Below are 19,967 nucleotides of genomic sequence, written 5' to 3' on the forward strand. Positions count from 1 at the left end.
AACTGTGTGGACTGATACAGTTTGGACTGGTAATGGGGTGACTTGTTTCAGACAAAGTTCATGACAGGATGGATCCCATTGAATAATCTGTCCCTCCTTCCAGGAAATATGTGGGTTGTGGATCCTGAGCCACGGGAGACCAAGGATGACTGGGTTGTTGGGTGAATGGATGACGTAAAATCTGATGGGTTCATGATGTAGTACTCCTACTTGCAGAACAACCTCAGCAGTAATGTGAGCGACTTTCCCCTCTCCGATGGGCCGACCATCTAGCGCCTCCACTGTCAATTGAGAGTCACAAGCAGTTAGAGTGATGTTGTGCTCTTGAACGAAAGTATTTGACATAAAGTTGCCTGCAGCCCCAGAGTCAATGAGCGCCTGAGTGGAGATGCGCTGGTTGTTAACAGTCACATGAACTGGTATTTTGAAACTGCTAGCTGAATAGTTGGTGGATTGCTGGAAACTCACCGCTTTCGGGTTAGAGGGACTTGGCCGGATGGGACAATTGATTTTGATGTGACCGGCTTGGCCGCAGTACAGACACAGGTGGAGTTGTCTTCTTCTTTCTCTTTCTTCTGGGTGCAGCGGAGTGTAGCCGAGCTGCATGGGTTCTGGAGTGGGGTTGGTTAAGGTTTGGGAAGTGGCCCCTCGGATCGGACGTCGAGAGCGCAGTAAATTGTCAATTTGGATGGCCAGTTCTATGAATTCGCTAAGCGTTCTTCCCTCGTCGCGGCAGGCTAGTTCGGCTTGTAGTTCTAGGGACAGACCTTTGCGAAACAGCAACTTCAATGTATCGTCGACCCAGTTTGTTTGAGCTGCTAGAGTTCGGAATGTGAGAGCATACTCAGCAGCGGTGGTTTTGCCCTGGCACAGCGACAGCAGTTGATCACCAGCGCTTTTACCTCCCGCGGGATGTTCGAAAACCTCTTTGAACTTTCGAAGAAATGCGGAGAATGTGGGAAACGCGGAGCCCTCCTCTCCCCACACTGCCGTGGCCCAATCCAGCGCTTTACCAGACAGCAGCGAGCAAACGAAGGATATCCGACTGGAATCGGAGGGATACAGAGCAGGCTGTTGGTTAACAAAGAGGGAGCATTGAAGCAGAAATCCCTTACATTTAGCTGGGTTGCCATCAAACTTTTCTGGAAAGGCGAGTCGCGGATTCACCGCAGGAGCGGGAGTGAAGGCCTGGATGTCGGGAGCCGCGGGCGGCGAGGTGGCGACTTCGGGAGGCCTGAACCGAAGGCCCTGTAGAGTCTTTACCAGCTCCTCGGTAAGTGAAGTTAGTCGATTCAACTGATGGTGGTGAACCGCGAGCTGGTTGGCCTGGGCAGATAGCTCAGTGGTGAGCTGCATGATAGCTGCTGGATCGCTAGTTGGCGAAGTCTTCTGTAATGATGGGTCAACAGAATGGGGATCCATTTGCAGCTTTTATTAAGAATAGTATATACACAGGTAAGGGCAGAGGCAGAGACGTAAACGGGGACAGGCAATGGTCGAGGCAGGCGGCAGACAAACGGTATCAGGAAGCAGGCAGAGATCAGGGCAGGCAGCAAACAAACACAGTCCAGTAACCAGGCAAGGATCAAGGCAGGCAGCAGAGAATCACAGGAGATAAACAGTCCAATCGGCAACAGTATAAACAATCCACAGAAAACGCTTAGAAATGATCACCGGGGCAAATCAAGACTTCGCAGTGTGTGTGTGTGTGTGTGCTGCTTAAATAGTGTGAGTGTGATGTGATGCAGGTGTGTGCGCAATCAGTCCCAGGAATGAGGGCCTATGGGAAATGTAGTCTGAATGATAGTCTCAGTATTCCGGTGAAGGCTCCCTCCGGTGGTGCGGGGGAGGAAGTGCGGGAGCCTCACTTGTGACAGCAGTACACATTTCAACGTTTTCATAGTGCTTTTTACAAAAGAGTTAGTCAAGAAATTGCCTGACGAACACTGAAGACACACAATATTTAGCAAAATACAGTGTTATACAAAAATTAAAAATCTAAAAAAAGAAAAGAAAAAATGAATTAATTATAAAAAAGAGAAGAAAACAGAAACATTAGGATAAGAAACACAAAAGTTTGGGTTCATCAAAGCTGCATTTATCTGAAACAAAATACAGTAAAAACTGGAAAATGCTATTATGAAATATATTATGATTGAAAATAAATGTTTTCTGTCTTAATATATCTTACAATGTAATCTATTCCTGTGATGCATAATTATTCCAGTCTTCAGTGTCACATGATCCTTCAGAAATCATGCTAATATGGTGATTTGGTGCTCAAGAAATATTTCTTATTGTCGATGTTGAAAACAGTTGCGCTGCTTAGTATTTTTAAGGAAACATTATAAATGTCTTTAATGTCACTTTTGATCAATTTAATCCATACTTGCTAAATAAAAAGATGAATTTGTTTGAAAAAAGTCTTAATAACATTGGACAGTAGTGTATTTATGACTTATTTCAAGGTCACTAAATTATCAAATTTGTGACACCGATTGTGTGAACTCTCTGGACAGTCATTCAGATGTTCTTGCTTCCATTGCTCTTTAGTTAATCATCCTGGATAATATGATCATCCAGTTTTAAATAAACTTGTGGTCAGAGGAATATCACTGGAAAAAGAAGGGTTATGATCAAGGAAGAGCTTTAGGACCCGCGTTAATATTAGAAAAGCTTTCCAGCGCTGGAGAGACATAATGGACTGAAGGGGACGGGTTTCTATGGAAGGCCTGAAAACGGATGTCAAGGTTGTGTTGCTTCTGCTCCATATGTGAGTAATATTGGTTTTCTGTTTCACAGAACTAAGATATGCTGTTGTTGTAATGTTAGCTATCGTAACTGGACAGTTTTGAGTGTCATTGTTTGTCTGGAGCTGGTGCGCTGCTGGCGACTAACAACCAACTCTTGCTTGTATACTTGTGTACTCTATGTTTAATTTTTGTTCTTTCTTGTTGTTCATTTTTTCATCTTCACTTTATTTTTCGCGAAGCATTATTTTTCTTTGCTTTAAGCTATGGTAAAGAGATATACACTCTTGCATTGCGTGTTTTTTTGGGGGCGGAGCAATGAAGGGAGGGGTTTGTTTGTTAAGGCTGATTTCAAATATCAACAGTGTTTCTCAGAAATCAATTACTGCACCTTTAAGGCAAAAGGGGGACAAACCAAATACTAAGACAATTTTTCAATTAAACTGTTCACTCAAATGATTATGCCAATAATATAATTTGTAAAGAAAATGTTGTTAGCGAATCAAAATATAAGCTAAGACTTTTGGCCCACAGTGTATTTTTTTAGAATCTGGTTAGCCTGAAATTAATTAATTAAAATCATCTCTAAACACTGCTCTTTGAAGCGTAATGCGTTTACTCCATTTTCCGAAGCGTCTCTGAAATGGCTTTTATAAGATTTAGTCCAGAACAGTGCAGGGGTGTTTAAATGTCAGCAGCCAGGTAAATTACTCATCTGCTGACAGGAGTTTTTAATAAAGGTGGAAATGAAACCAGCACAGACCATCTGCACATATCGATAATTCACTTGTACACACATAAAGCGGCAGCGGAAAGTACACAGACACAATACTGAAGAATAACATAAGCATTGAGGAAAGGTGTATACCTGCTGACCCCGAGTGTGAGCTGTAAAGAAAGTGTAAACTATAGGGCGAGTATATCTTCTTGCTTTCCTGAAAATAGAAATACTGCAGAGAAATGAGCTCATCAGTTGGCAGTTATGTACACATCTGACCTCTTCAGCGCACAAACACACACGCACACAAAACAGTTCATGCACATCTCAAACACATATCCACATATTCCTCCAACACACAAAAGAAAAAAGAAGAAAAGAGAAATACAGGGAAATGAAAAGCAGCACAGCAATAGGCCTACATCTGACTCTGAAGCCTGTGATAAGAAATTGTGGACTATTAAACTTCAATGTTTGTGGACGGTCAGATATTTTCAATGTCTTATGTTCATTAAGGCTGCATTTATTTGATAAAAAATACAGTAAAAACAGTAATACTGTCAAATATTATTACAATTTAAAATAAATGTTTTCTATTTTAATATATTTTAAAATGGAAATTATTCCTGTGATGGCAAAGCTGAATTTTCAGCATCATTACTCCAGTCTTCAGTGTCACACGATCCTTCAGAAATCATTCTAATATGATGATTTGGTAGTAATTTCTTTAAACAAAATCTTATTGATCACGAAACTTTTGAACATTAGTAATAATCGGAGAAAGATCTCAATAGCAGTTGCTCTGCAGGTGCAGGACCCCCAGAAGTAGAAGTGATGAAACTCTGTGTCACCTCATAATGCTTACTAACCACAGACCAATTGTTACGGACAGAAGGGAACGGAGACACAGGTAAGTGTAATCAGGTTTATTGGAGGAACAACAGAGCGTGCAAGCAGAGTGCAGGTGTGTTGGAGCAGATGATAATGTTGACGAGACGTGATACTGGATCTGATACTTGTCTTTGTCTTCTTAGGGAGTGAGGATGCCGAGTGGCGTGGAACAGACGAACACACTGGAACTCACAGGAGACGTGGAGACACAAGGGATCACAGGAGACGCTGGAGACAGGTAAGTAGTCGTTTCGGGGAGTCCTGGAGGTAAGCATAACAACTGGTATGCGTTAACGAGACCGGACAGTGACTGTGTGATCTGGCGTGTCTTTTATGTGGCTGTGGTGATGAGTGCTGAATGAGCGTCAGGTGTGGCTTGTTAATACTCAGGAGAGGGAGTGCGTTGTGATTGGGTGAGTGTAGATCCTGGCGTGTCTGTGACACCAATCAGCTTTGGCAGTTTATTTTCAAATGGAATCTCATTGGTATTAAAAGTTCACTTTGCAAGGCCTATTTTAGAAAAGCGAAATCATTTTAATACAACCCGAATTCCGGAAATTGGGACATTTTTTTAACTTTGAATAAAATGAAAACTAAAAGACTTTCAAATCACATGAGCCAATATTTTATTCACAATAGAACATAGATAACATAACAAATGTTTAAACTGAGAAATGTTACAATTTTACGCACAAAATGAGCTAATTTCAAATTTGATGCCTACTACAGGTCTCAAAATAGTTGGGACGGGGGCATGTTTACCATGGTGTAGCATCTCCTCTTCTTTTCAAAACAGTGTGAAGACGTCTGGGCATCGAGGTTATGATTTTCTGGAGTTTTGGTGTTGAAATTTGGTCCCATTCTTGCCTGATATAGGTTTCCAGCTGCTGAAGAGTTTTTGATGGTCGTCTTTGATGTATTTTTCTCTATAGGTGAAAGATCTGGACTGCAGTCGGGCCAATTCAGCACCTGGACTCTTCTACAACAAAGCCATGCTGTTGTAATAGCTGCAGTATGTGGTTTTGCATTGTCCTGCTGAAATACACAAGGCCTTGCGTGAAATAGACATCATCTGGAGGGGAGCATATGTTGCTCTAAAACCTTTATATACCTGTGAGCATTCATAGTGCCTTCCAAAACAGGCAAGCTGCCCATACCGTATGCACTTATGCACCTATACCATCAAAGATGCTGGCTTTTGAACTGAACTCTGATAACACGCTGGAAGGTCTCCATCCTCTTTAGCCCGGAGGACACGGTGTCCGCGATTTCCAACAAGAATGTCAAATTTGGACTCGTCTGACCATAGAACACTTTTCCACTTTGAAACAGTCCATTTTAAATGAGCCTTGGCCCACAGGACACGACGGCGTTTCTGGACCATGTTCACATTTGGCTTCCTTTTTGCATGATAGAGCTTTAGTTGGCATCTGCAGATGGCACGGCGGATTGTGTTTACCGACAGTGGTTTCTGGAAGTATTCCTGGGTCCATTTAGTAATGTCATTGACATAATCATGCCGATGAGTGATGCAGTGTCGTCTGAGGGCCTGAAGACCACGGGCATCCAATAAAGATCTTCGGCCTTGTCCCTTACGCACAGAGATTTCTCCAGATTCTCTGAAACTTTTGGTGATGTTATGCACTGTAGATGATGAGATTTGCAAAGCCTTTGCAATTTGACGTTGAGGAACATTGTTTTTAAAGTATTCCACAATCTTTTTACGCACTCTTTCACAGCTCTGCCCATCTTTACTTCTGAGAGACTCTGCCTCTCTAAGTCATCCCTTTTATAGCTAATCATGTTACAGACCTGATATCAATTAACTTAATTACTTGCTAGATGTTCTCCCAGCTGAATCTTTTCAAAATTTCTTGCTTTTTCAGCCATTTATTGCCCCCTTGCCAACTTTTTTGAGACCTGTAGCAGGCATCAAATTTGAAATGAGCTCATTTAGTGGATAAAAGTGTAAAAATTCTCCGTTTAAACATTTGTTATGTTATCTGTGTTCTATTGTGAATAAAATATTGGCTCATGTGATTTGAAAGTCATTTAGTTTTTATTTTATTCAAATTTAAAAAATGTCCCAACATTTCCGGAATTCGGGTTGTACTAATTTTGCTATGACTACTTATAAACAAATGATGATTTAAATTAGTAGGTCAGAAGCCAAAAACATCACAAACTGGCTTTGATGTAACCATCAAAAGTAGAACATATAACAAATAACATTTACAGCAATAAATTTTACACAAGTGTGCAACACACATCCTGAAAATAAAGCCAAAACATTCAGATCGCCCCCTGGTGGTTGGCTGCAGTATAGGTCATAAACACCTCCCCCTCTCCATGTAATTGAATGGGACGCTAGCCAAACTAAAAAATCCAATTACACTTCAAATAATTTTGTTCTGAAGATGGTTTCAGTCATGTTAAAGGGATAGTTCACCCCAAAATGAAAATGTTGTCATCATTTACTCACCCTCAAGTTGTACCAAATCTGTATGAATTTATTTGTTATGCTGAACACAAAGGAAGATATTTGGAAGAATGTCAGTAACCAAACAGATCTCGCCCCCAATTGACTACCATAGAATTTATTTTTCCATAAAATTTCATTTTCGGGTGAACTATCCCTTTAAGTAGTTCTTATCACACTATTTTCAAATGTTCATTTTTCCAATAAGTTTGGTTTTAGCTAATTATTTGAGGCTATAAAAACAGTATATGACATCATGATTGACAGCTGTGCTTGCGAATGAGTCTGCAGGAGCGGGAGTATGGGCAGGACCTTGATACTGCGACTCCACCTCAGGGTCACTACTGTGCAGACTTGTGCTCCAAATGAAGTAATCAGTGTTTCTGGGATATTCTGGCTTCATTTTTCTACAATGGAAGGAAGTGGAGACATGTCGCCCATCTTTTTTTCCATCTTTTTGATTTTACACATATTGTATTCTGAAAAATCATTTCAGATGGATTGAGAAAATCAATGAATTTATAATAATAAATCATTTGTGCAGCACATCAAAAATAGAAAGAGTGTCAACTGAACAAAACACGCCAAAACAGGCATTTCCATTGCGGACAGCTTCATTGATTATAATGGAAGCAATTTAGTTTTGATGCCCGCATTCAGTGTAGACACGGCATTAGAGACACTTCCTCCTTTATATCAGACAGTCATGACTGTAAGTCAATAAATGAGTATCTGAGTGTGTGTGATAGAGAGAGAGAACACACTGAAAGTGAAGGATCTGTAGCAGTGAAATATTCAGCAAGCTTTAATGATACTGACAATTACTCATCTGCTTAACTATACGTCTAATGAAGACTGCTAAATATATCTCACATTATTTCATCACACACACAGTTCTACAAGCTCAGCAGAGAGTGTGATTATGCTTATGCTCTCTTGCTGTGTCATATCATAGCATATTCTCTCTCTCTCTGTCTCGCTCACATAAGTGGAGGCACTTCTGGATCATCCACAAAGTCCTTTGACACAGGCCTCTCCTCGACGCCACAATGCTGGTGAGGCTGTGAGAGCTGCAGGGGCTTGTGGGAAGACTCCTTTCCTTTGGGAATAATATTGGCCAGACTCCCAGCCAGACCGGGATCCACCTCCAATAATTCACGCCCTGGCACTGCCCTGCAGAGAGACAGATCTGTTTGAGATTGCTGTTTTGTTGTATTTTAAAAATTTATTAGTCTATAACTCTAGTCTAACTGTTCAGTCAGCACAATCCCTGCAAAATCAAAGTCGGTTTCCCCACCTGCTCTTTGCTAAATCCCATTCAACACAAACACACTCTATTTGACAAATTTGATCTAGTTAACTTTATGAATAAATGTCCTAGTTTTTATTGTGCAAAATTCATCAGTGCGCTTTATTCAAAAGTAAAAAAAAAGTTTTTCATAATCTTTAACATAAGAGACCTCTAAAATGACTTTTAAGACATAACAGGCCATGTGGGGGAAACATAATAATAAATAAGGGGTATTTTGAAGTCAGCTGGTCTTTACCTGACAATGTTATCAGGTCAGCATCATAAAGCTTGTCTGCAGCTGAAAGGTGTTTTTTTTTTTTTTTTTTTTTTTTTTTTTTGCAATAATGACTGACACTGCAAATTATCCTTCTTATTATACAGCTATGTAACTAAATAAATAAATACATGGGGCATTAAATATTGATTTGAGTTGAAATTATTTTTTTTATTTCTGAGGCAGAGTGATAAAAGAGACATGAAACTACCACAGCTATGTAGGAAATGCCCAAGACAATGGTCAGTTATACAGTTTAGTGGTCATTATACAGAAAAGCACCATTTAAGAACTAATTATATCATATGCACAGTCTTTATGATTCAATCAAATGCAACAAAATTGATGAAAATCAAGTCCTGCTATTATTTTCCAATAAATATTCTATTTTCCTCAAAAATACATTATACAAAAGAAATTAAATGCACCAAGAATTTTGTTTTCCTTGAACTTGGGTTCTCATCTTGGAAGCTAACTTCCAAGGTGTCATATTTTCCTTGTGTGTTATGACTTTTATTTTGATATTCTTTTGTTTTGCTGGGCCTGTGTTCTGGGGGGTATTACAGAAAGCTGGTTATGTGACATACCCGGGTATGTTTAAGAGTAAGTAAGCGGATAACTTCAACTTTCGGTTCCAAAAAGGTAGCGGAGGTAACTTTCAGGGTATGTATAGCCATAGCAACTTACTCTCTGATCATAACCTGCTCCGGAGAGGTTATGTTCCAGGGTTAGTTTGCTATATATACAGTATTATACAATATATACTGTATACACACACACACACACACACATACACATATATATATATATATATATATATATATATACAGTGGCAAGAAAAAGTATGTGAACCACTTGCAGAACCTGTGAAAATGTGCAAAAAGTTATGATCATCATGTTGTAGTGTAGGCCTCCCCAACAGAACAGTGTTATGGGCGGTACGGCTTTCTGCCAGTGTGATGCCCCACCTATCAAGATAACAGATAAATCAGCCCTGACATGCTGTGGACTCAAACTGAAAGACTTGTGACTTCAGCAGGGCTTTATTTAAACTGTTTGCTAGGACGATCCAGGACGATTTCTGCTTAATTATTTGACTACACAATAACACTAATACACAGTGTATTATTTATAGTACAGCATTATAGTCACTTTTTATCTCCGCTTCCGTCTCTTTCACGGTTTAAGAATGAATCACTAAAAATTTAATTAGTGCGGCAACTGAAACCTGATTGGACTCTGAAGTACAGATAGTGTGCAATTATATTGTACTTTCAGAGCCAATCAGTGCCTCAGCGGGTACATTATCACACACAGATGATTTACAGAAAGTGCAGTGATTTCCTCAGGGGCATGTACACAAACGCAGGTGCGTTGGTGTGTGTGACCTGAGGGTCTCAGTAAATAATAACACGAGGGTGTGTGTGTGTGTGTGTGTGTGTGTGTGTGTATGTGAGAGCAAGAGCATCTGACCTCCCAGTGTGTCAGGAGGTCAGGAGTAATCAGGTACAGATGATGTCATCCATCAGAGCGGAAGTGTATGTGTTTGTGAGCGGAATGACAGTAACCGGTTTATTTGCATCTTATTTGCATTTTTATTAGGTCTTTAATATTATACCCCGGTGTTCACTCACTGCTCTGATAAAGCGACTGAAGGACACACACAGACACTGGAACAAAACCTTAAAGTCAACTAACTAATTCCACAGCCACACAGGTTAATGTAAACATGCATTAAGACCCATTAGACATGCGTGCACACACACATATACACACACAAAAGGGATATTGTTCTGAGTGAAAGTGACCCCCACAAGACCTACTGCTGTGAACTGCAGAGAGAAAACTAGAGGAAGAGAGAAAGGTCTATAAAGAGAGATTAATAATAAAACACATAAGCGTGTATGTGTGTATATATTGCAGTTTAGTCTTTCAGCAAACTTAGCTCCAAAGCCTCCTTCCTAATAAGAAGCTCAGTGTCCCTGGAGTGACCTGCAGTTAAGTGTTTTGCTCAAGGACACAACTTCGATTCTTGTCATCTTAAATGGATAGTTCAACCAGAAATTAAAACACTGCCACCATCTCACTCACCCTCATGTCATATGAATGCCAGATTTTTCTTATTAGTGGAACACACAAGTTATTTAGCAGAATTCTGTTTTAAGATTTGTGTATTTGATATGTGAACTAAGATTAAAAACTAACCCTGACTCAGACCAAGATCACATTATTAAGACATGAACATAGACCGTGCCTGAGACACACGTTCACATAGACAGGCAGCTGAACTGCAGCTGAATTACCTGGTCTCTTTCTTGGTATTCTGGTTACTGGTAACACTAGTCGGCCTTACAGTGGGTTTCTTTGGTTTTATCTCTCCATGTGCCTAGAAAATAAACACAAATATATCAGAAATATTTTTAAGGCACAGGCTAGTTTTACACAGTTTTGATATGTACAGTTGCAAGAAAAAGTATGTGAACCACTTGCAGAATTTGTGAAAATGTGAAAAATTTTAACAAAATAAGAGAGATAATACAAAATGCATGTTATTTTTCATTTAGTACTGTCCCGAGTAAGATATTTTACATAAAAGATGTTTACATATAATCCATAAGACAAAAAAATAGCTGAATTTCTTAAAATTACTCCATTCAAAAGTTTGTGAACCATTGATTCTTAATACTGTGTGTGGTTACCTGGATGATCTACGACTGTTTTTTTTTGTTTTGTGATGGTTGTTCATGAGTTCCTTGTTTGTTCTGAGCAGTTAAACTGAGCTCTGTTCTTCAGAAAAATCCTCCAGGTCCTGCAGATTCTTCAGTTTAAGTAATTTTTGCATATTTGAACCCTTTACAGCAGTGACTGAATGATTTTGAGATCCATCTTTTCACACTGAGGACAACTGAGGGACTCAAATACAACTAATAAAAAAAGTTAAAACATTCACTGATGCTTCAGAAGGAAACACGATGCCTTAAGAGTCAGGGGGTGAAAACTTTTGAACAGGATGAAGATGTACAAATTTTTCTTATTTCGTTTAAATATCAATTTTTTTCATTTAGTACTGCCCTTCGGAAGCAACAGAAGATAACTACATGTTTCCCAGAAGACAAATTAAGTACAATTTACCTTGATCTTCAAATTCAAAAAGTTTTCACCCCCCGGCTCTTAATGCATTGTGTTTCCTTCTGGAGCATCAGTGAATGTTTGAACCTTTTTTATTAGTTTTGTTTGAGTCCCCCAGTTGTCCTCAGTGTGAAAAGAAGGATCTCAAAATCATTCAGTCACTGCTGTAAAGGGTTCAAATATGCAAAAAATCCTCGAAAACTGAAGAATCTGCAGGACCTGGAGGATTTTTTCTGAAGAACAGAGCTCAGTTTAACGACTCAGAATAAACAAGGGACTCATGAACAACCATCACAAAACAAAAAAACAGTCGTAGATCATCCAGGTAACCACACACAGTATTAAGAATCAATAGTTCACAAACTTTTGAACTGGGTCATTTTAATAAATTCAGCTATTTTTTTGTCTTGTTGATTATATGTAAACATCTTTTATGTAAAATATCTTACTCAGGACAGTACTAATTAAAAATAACATGCATTTTGTATGATCTCTCTTATTTTGTTAAAATTATTCACATTTTCACAGATTCTGCAAGTGGTTCACATACTTTTTCTTGCAACTGTATACAAAAAGTTATATTTAAAAAAACTAAATGAAATGATAATTCAACTAGACTTTCGGAAAGCTGTTAGCCAGCATCTTTATGACCCCACTTTCAATTAGAGTCAGACTAGCGGGATCATGCAGTGGGTGTGGCCAAATTATTGCACCAAGCGAGCGCGACCAATAGAAACAGGTCTTTCATTCTGGCGCTTAGATACCGCCCACTGAAGTGCAGCTTCACTTGAATTCAAAACTTTTCAACTCATAAGCAAAGGTTTTAGAGTCGCAAACAATGACAGCAGAACAGAGAGCAAATTTGTGCATATGTGATGAAAACTGCACAAAGAAAAACAAAGATTTACTCGCACTGCAAAGAGTTTTACTATCAAAAACAGTTGTAAGAAGACTTTAATATTAAGTAACACAATTTTTTTTAAAGTGATAATACATTTCTTGAACACCAAATCAGCATATTAGAATGATTTCTGAAGGATCATGTGACACTGAAGACTGGAGTAATGATGCTGAAAATTCAGCTTTGCCATCACAGGAATAAATTTATTTTAAAAATATATAAAAATTGAAAACAGCATTTTAAATTGTAAAAATATTTCACAATATTACTGTTTTTTATTGAAAGTAAATGCAGCCATAGTTAGCTAGTGTACATAAATATATAAGGAAAGTTTATATTTTAAGTGTTGTGAATGATCACCATTTTTTTTTTTGCATCTTGCATAATTTTTAATTATATTTTTGCCTTCAATAATTACTATTACTATAAAATACTATAAATTTTAAATAGTCTGGCAGCATGACAAATTAATTTTTAAAAGTACAATTTTAAATGTACATCACGTCACACCACATAACGTAAACTTTAGCATATTCATATCACATTATAGCAGTTCTGGGATTATTTTTAAAGGGATGATTTTAACAGATATTATATTTGATAAGATTTCTCTTTCTGAAGGTCATGCTGCACTTTTTTTTGTCAAATGTAAGCTTAATGATATTTTACCTTTTTAATTTAGTTTGGAAAAGATGTTTCACTGAACCTTATCAGGGCCACTGTGGGAATAAACCCCCCATATACATGAAAATTGGAATGGAAATGATGTTCAAAGACATCAGGTGTTTGAGAAGTGTTTCAGGTGTAGTGAGCTGTACCAGAGGCAGGATGAGGAGCAGGTGGCCGGTGGTTTGGGATCTCTGTGCTGTACTGTTGTCAGGTTTCACTTCTGCAGGCAGAACCAGCTGGAACACCTGCACACACACATACACTTTTATTAATGTGGGGTTTCAAGCACTTGACACTGTTAAAGTGATCTACAATATCACTAGTCGTAAACTCATATACATCAATACTGAGAGTCACACACACACACATGTACATCTGGGGTGTGGTGAGGCGAGAGCCGTTACTTGTGCTGGTCTGCGGCAGATTTGTGAGGAAATGAGGCAGAATAAAGAGTGCAGATTTACTGCTGGGTAATCAGCTTTAAAGGTCAAACTCATCAGATGAGAAAGAGAGAGAGATGGAAAGAAAGAGAAAGAGAGATGGATAGTGTACCTTTCCTTTGACGGTCACTCTCACATATGTTGGTTGAACATCCACATCCAGCAGGGAGGTGTCCATATGCCTACAGCACAGAAGAGACCAATGTGAGTGTGTATGCTGTTAGGAGAAAAGTTACTAAATGATGGCCAAATACACTCAAAGTTCACTCAGAGAGAAGTAATACTGGTAAATCATGACTAGATTATTTTGTGGCAAGTGTATCTGTACCTGTAAACATGTAAATCCAGGAGCAGGCAGTTGTTCTCATCCTCAGTAAGACTGAAGTCCAACCTTGTATACAGCGATCAGATTAAATAATTATATCCAAACTCAAACCGGTAATGTAGTGTTTGAGTATGTGTGTGACCTCATTCGTATTTGTGCTTGGAGTGGAAAACTGTTGATATAGATTTATGATATATATCTCTCCTGTGTCCTAGTTCAGCCATCTTACATGTTGTTAATTTCCTGTTTCTCACTATAAATAGACTCATGTTTTCAGTTGTGCTTTAACGACTTGTGTGCCCTAGTCTCATGTAGCCAGACTTTTGACTGTTGGCATAATTTCTGGTCCAATTTGCACCATATTATGCACAAAATCGATCATTCACATTTTGGAATAGTTTGTCTGCTTGTGTTCCCTCACTGAATTTTGACCTCAAGCACACCTGTGTTTAGATATTTGCATTTTGTGTCTTCTCTATGGGTTTTTTAGGAGTTTTGTTTAAATGTCGATTTTTGGCTTTTTTCTTACGCTTTTTAAGCATATACATGAAAATGCACTGAACTTAAATGGTTGTAATTCATGAATGATTTGGAATACAGATCTAAAGTTGGTTTCTTTTAAAGAAGACACTCAGCAGATTATTGCTGAAGTGAAAGCAAATGTACTGAAACAAACATTTTTTATTTTATACAAAATATATATTTTACAAAATAATTTGCACTTGCTTTGGAATTGCTAGTAAATTAAAGCCATATGTGTAACCAAGTTCCAAATTTGAAGTTGATATCACAAAAATGTATTTGTTTAGGCGCTATACCACAAATAGCCACCGGGTGACACCCACACTCCACTGAAATGAATTTGATGCATTTTGTTGTCACAAAAGTACGGAGCCCTGCACATGACATGCAAAAAAAAAAAAAAAAATTAATTAGTTCCCTCGATTTACTAAACCATGCACACGATTTATTAATTCGTTCCCTTGATTTACTAAATCGTGTGCACGATTTACTATTTTGTTCCCTCGATTTACTAAATCGTGTGCATGATTTACTATTTCATTCCCTTGATTTATAAATCATGCGCATGATTTATAAATCGAGAGAACGAAATAGTAAATTGTGCGCACAATTTAGTAAATCGAGGGAATGAATTAGTAAATCGTGCGCACGATTTAGCCTACTATTTTTTTCCTGCAGGTCATGTCCATGGCTCCGTACAAATGAATACATTTCTGTCACAATATCACATCTATCACAAAACAGTGGCCACATATGCAACCTTGACTCTCAGACTTTTCCAACGACGTGTTTTGTCAAAATTAGAAAAAGATTTGATTATTAAAATTTTACAATACATTTTGTAAAATTGGAAACATAAAAACTGTCCACTAGGGGGAGGAGTTCCCAAGGTTTTTAAAAAAATGTTTTTTAAGCACCATTTCCATGTAATGCAAATGTCCAATTTTAAATCAGTTTTTACAGGATGAATTTTTAATGTTTAAATAAACTTGAACATGAATCCTAACCTTTTCAGATCAGAAATTCAAAATGGCTGCTACACCATTTCTGACAGTCAGGGTAGACAGGTTTATAAAGAACCAGATTATGCCTTAAACATTTGCGACCTTTGTGAGGTACAAAGAAATAACTTTTGGTTTTGTTTGAAAAACGTATCAGCAAGTAAATTAGATATTCTCAAACACGCACACAATCAAAATATGGTTGTTTGCTTTACACGTCAGTTGGAAGGTCTCTTCCTGTCTAAACAGTCTTTGGAAAGAATAATCTGTATTGTAGACTGACACAGGCTGGTAGTACACAGGAGTTGTGTGCGCACATGTGATTTTATTTGTGTGTGTTTGTGTGTGTGTGTACTTGGGCTCATTGACGTTCAGCACTCTTCCGTCTGCAGTGATCAGAGTTCTGGGGGTTTTCATTTTAGGCTTCTCCCTGTAGAAAGAATTGACTGCTGTAAGTGAAGGTGTTTACAGCAAAAACATTCAAAAGCTTGATGTCTTTCTCTCTTTTTATCTCATGAAAATGTAAAGATGGTGAAACAACATCATAGTGATAATTATATAGATACTATTACAGTGATTTGAATAATTTCTTAGTTAACAAAGTACCTCTCCTTCTCTTTGGCCCTCCTCTTGTCCTCCAGATGGCGATGGGCCTCTAGTCTGGATTCTGGTGTGAAAGCACACGGTTTTTCCCAGAATTCCCGCTCCATATCCTCTGTGTCTGTGTGAGTCTTGGAGCTTGATTCTGGATTTTGATGGGTCCCATTTTTGTCCTCAGTGAGCGATCTGTGAGAAATCATTGCAGTTAAGTCTTATTAAAGGAAAAAACTTTAAGGACAGGCACAAACCTCACTGTCTTGCCAAAAACTCCATAGTACGTTCACATTTACAGAAAATTCCTCAAAATGTCGGGTGCTTCGTTCTTAAAAAAGCTTAACTAAGGGGATTTTTGGGGTGAATTTAATATAAAAACTGTGTGTACCTTCCACTGCATGAATTATACTCTGATTTTAATGTGGTAATTTGCTTAAACGAATTTCTAAAAGGTCATTTTCAGGGTACAGTCTGTTAAAGTTCATCTTATGCAGCCCAAATTGTCTTTTGGCCCTCCCAATTCAAGTTTTCCAAACTTCAGCTATCTTAATGACACTCACTGGTTTATTTGAGGATGCTCCTGCTTTCCACTGGCTGATGTCTCTTTCAAACCACTCCTCTTTTGCTTTTCTCTCTTCTCTAAATACTCCGCCTCCTGCTCTAAAACACGCCCCCTGACTGCATCCAGTTCCTGCAAGGCCTGGATACGCTCTGCTCGACCAATTTCTTTCCCGTCCAACGACTGCAAAGCACAAAAGACAATCATTCATTCATTGGACAAGGCTAAAAATGTCTCTCTACTGTATGTCTGTCTCAGTACAGTACCTGTAGTTGAGGTAGAACTGCCACCACATACTGTCTGTATCCATGAAAATCAGCACAGGGGTTTCCCACCAGGTATAGCTCTCTGAGATGAAGGTTCTGCTTCAGAGACTCCACACTGCTCAGCTTACCCACAAAATTCACAGTCAGGTCTAGTTTCTGTAAGCTTTCGCAGCCTACAAACAAATACATACATTACTATGCGCATATAGAGTACATGAACTGGAGTGAAACAAAAACCATGTATCTGGTTAAAGTATATTTGCAACAAAACCAACACACTTTCAAACTAAACCATTCAAAAAATGATTTGTTTAATTTTAAATGATAAACCCAATATACTGCTAAAATTAAGTAAATTAAGAATAAAATATAACCTGTTTGCAATAAGTTAATAATGGAAAAAAATAAAACAGTCTGTCACCTTCTAAATTCTCAATGACTTCGATGTTGTTCAGTGCCAGATTTAAATATTCCAGCTTCTTTAGTCTGCCTACATTTTCTGCAGAAACAAAGATACAAAAATATGTAAGAATAGCCATTTAAGTTGCTGTGTTCCCACTGATATGTAGAGGAATGTCTGGTTACCTATCTTAGGGATGAGGTTGTTTTGTAAGTAGAGAATTTTGAGGTCTCTGCACCATTTGTGGATGTGCTCGATCCTCTCGATATCCTGCTGATGGAGGGAAACCTCCTCCAGGGAGAAGATCTCACCATTATTGTGTTCTGCTCTGCGGCGGATCAGATCCTCACTGACTGAGCAGAAGAGAGAGAGAGAGAGTTAGTTTACCAGCTAAACTGCAAAAACAACAACAAAAAAATCCCATTAAAGTTTATTTGGGAGAAAATATTTATTTAAAGATGCATATAATAACTGTTGAATTAAAGCAATGAATAAAAACTGTCTTTACGTAAAGAATAAAGCACTTACTGCGGACCATGACTTGCTCGCGGTAGTGTTAGTCGTTGCTATAGAAACGGACAAGCTGTGGGAGCTCGTGCTTGTGTTTTCAGGCGTTTCCTCTGAAACATTCCAGCGGAGCAAAACACCTTGGCAATCATTCAATATTTATTTCGACAAGAACAGCTCTAATAAGACGTAAGGCTGGCACATTTTTAACGAGTTTAGTAGCTTTTTATCAAAGAAGCAGAGGCAAATTTACACTCTCGTTGTTCTGTTCATATTCAAGTAGCAATTCTGTCACCTAGCGGTCAGCGTGAACAACAACAGTCGATGAACAGCTTCTAAAGCAATGCTACTCTTCCAAAGAGGAACCAAAGAACTTACACTGACAAGAAGGAACAACACCAGCGACCAGCAGCAGCCCTACGCTTCCGCCATTTTGGGGTGAAAGCGACTCGGCAGTCCACTAGTTTCTATGGCAATATCAGCTACTTTGTTAAAAAAAAAACGTACATTAAAGCTAAAATCCAACCTGAATGATGACAACACAGAATAAAATACTATCACTAGTGATCATCAAATCCTATTTTACGAACTTTGTGTTTAAGTCTTCCACTTTTTTCACAAAACCTTTGCTCTCTAGAAACCCAGTCAGTTTGGGTTAAAATTCTTTTAAGTTCAAGTATTAGCATTATAAACACTGAATTAATCCCAAAATATTAAATTAAATTAAGGACATGCATCAGAAAAATTGGGAATGTTGGACAATAAATATATAATAGAATATAACAGCTTGACAGTAAACAGTTTTTGCAATGTTGTCTTATATTAATGTCCGTTAAAGCAAGACTGACTATGTAAACAAAAAAACACAGCCACTGTGTCCAAAAGTCGGAATTATGGGATAACAGACACAGCAATGCATCATGTTCTATACGGTCATTATGTTTAGCGTGATCCAGGGGATTAAAACGTATATATTTCAGAACTAGTGGAGTAATTTACTGTTTATTAATAGTAAATATGTAAAGTTGCATAAAATGAAAATACTCAATAAAGTAGGCTAACTATGTTACCTCAGATGTGTACGTTAATGGTTGGATTCCACAATTGATAACATAAAACATATATAGGCTAAGACAATACAACATTTACTGTAGGTGTCATAAAATTTACTGATTTTGAGAAATTTTCTATTGCGTTTCTGATTTGGCTGTGAGATTCGCCGATTTTGGGTGCGTAAGATGTGATGGATTCTATTGTCCAGTTGGCATTTTCACCCCAAAATGGCGGCCGCGCTACCGAAGCGCCACCTAGTGGCTGTTACCCAAAAAAGCATCAGAGTTTCGCCTCTTGGGTTCTATACTCTTTGGAAGAACTGAGCTATGCTGTTGAAACAAAGGGGCTCTGTAAGTTCAAATGTCACGTGCCTACAGGACAAGTAAATGTGAGTATTCCTCATGATCCAGATGTCAAAAAATATTGTCTATATTATCAAGAATGTGAGACTTGAGATAATTGCCCTGGCAGTGATATTTATTGAGTGAACTGTACCTAGAGTTAGAGTGTATCCTTCCTGGTAAAACAGAATGCCTAACCTTACATCAGAGGAAACACACGCTCACAATGTGAAAATACACAAAATGCAGAGAACTTTTATGAATCCTATTAAAGCTGATCAAGTTAAATAATCTTTGCTGTAGGCATCAACATTGTATTTACACTACTATTTGGTGTAGTATTCCCTTTTTGCATTTTTAACGTGTTGATATTGGTAAACAAAGTATGAGCACTAGTTTGCTTTAGATTACAATGTATATGTCTTAAAATGTCTAGATAAAACAAACATGATAATACCTGAAAGAAAATAATTGTATATTTTCCCTGCCCTATTGAAAAGGGTTACATTTAGCTGAAATGCAACACATATAGTATAGGAATATGCGTGTGTGAAATCTAAAACTTGCAGTGGGATGCAGCTGGATATAATTAATTTAGCTCAGTCCTTATAAAAACATTAACATCAAAATTATATATTATATAAAAAGTTTTTTGTAACAGTTTAGTGGGTCATTGAATGTGAGAAAGTAGAAATTTCATCAATCCTGTGTTAAGACACTGTGTAATATTTCAATTGTTACTGTCAGTGATGACTTCTGTATACATACATTTAGTTCTTATACTCTAAAATCTTTTTTTTTTTTAAATTCAGAAATCTAAATACACACATTATCACATTATCATGGAGCTCAAACTT

The 19,967-nt window shown here is 38.0% G+C and overlaps 1 protein-coding gene across 2 annotated transcripts; it reads right to left on the reverse strand.

The window, feature by feature from the left end:
- Positions 1-1,417: 1,417 nt before the first annotated feature.
- On the reverse strand, positions 1,418-19,845 carry dnaaf11 (dynein axonemal assembly factor 11). 2 transcript variants are annotated; one of them, XM_051862181.1, is made up of 13 exons: positions 17,738-19,845; positions 17,395-17,562; positions 17,231-17,308; positions 16,810-16,982; positions 16,545-16,726; positions 15,997-16,176; positions 15,746-15,820; positions 13,871-13,933; positions 13,655-13,724; positions 13,252-13,347; positions 10,707-10,789; positions 7,823-8,011; positions 1,418-4,620 (listed from the first exon to the last, which is right to left on the reverse strand). In XM_051862181.1, the coding sequence occupies exons 1-13, from the start codon at positions 17,745-17,747 to the stop codon at positions 4,395-4,397; spliced, it is 1,593 nt and encodes a 530-aa protein (XP_051718141.1). In that variant the 5' UTR covers positions 17,748-19,845; the 3' UTR covers positions 1,418-4,394. The 2 variants fall into 2 exon arrangements, with proteins under 2 accessions (XP_051718141.1, XP_051718149.1); XM_051862189.1 differs by lacking the exon at positions 1,418-4,620 and having other exon boundaries at positions 6,400-8,011.
- Positions 19,846-19,967: the final 122 nt, after the last annotated feature.

This window comes from Ctenopharyngodon idella, chromosome 2 (assembly GCF_019924925.1).
Source record: "Ctenopharyngodon idella isolate HZGC_01 chromosome 2, HZGC01, whole genome shotgun sequence".
Classification (NCBI taxonomy): domain Eukaryota; kingdom Metazoa; phylum Chordata; class Actinopteri; order Cypriniformes; family Xenocyprididae; genus Ctenopharyngodon; species Ctenopharyngodon idella.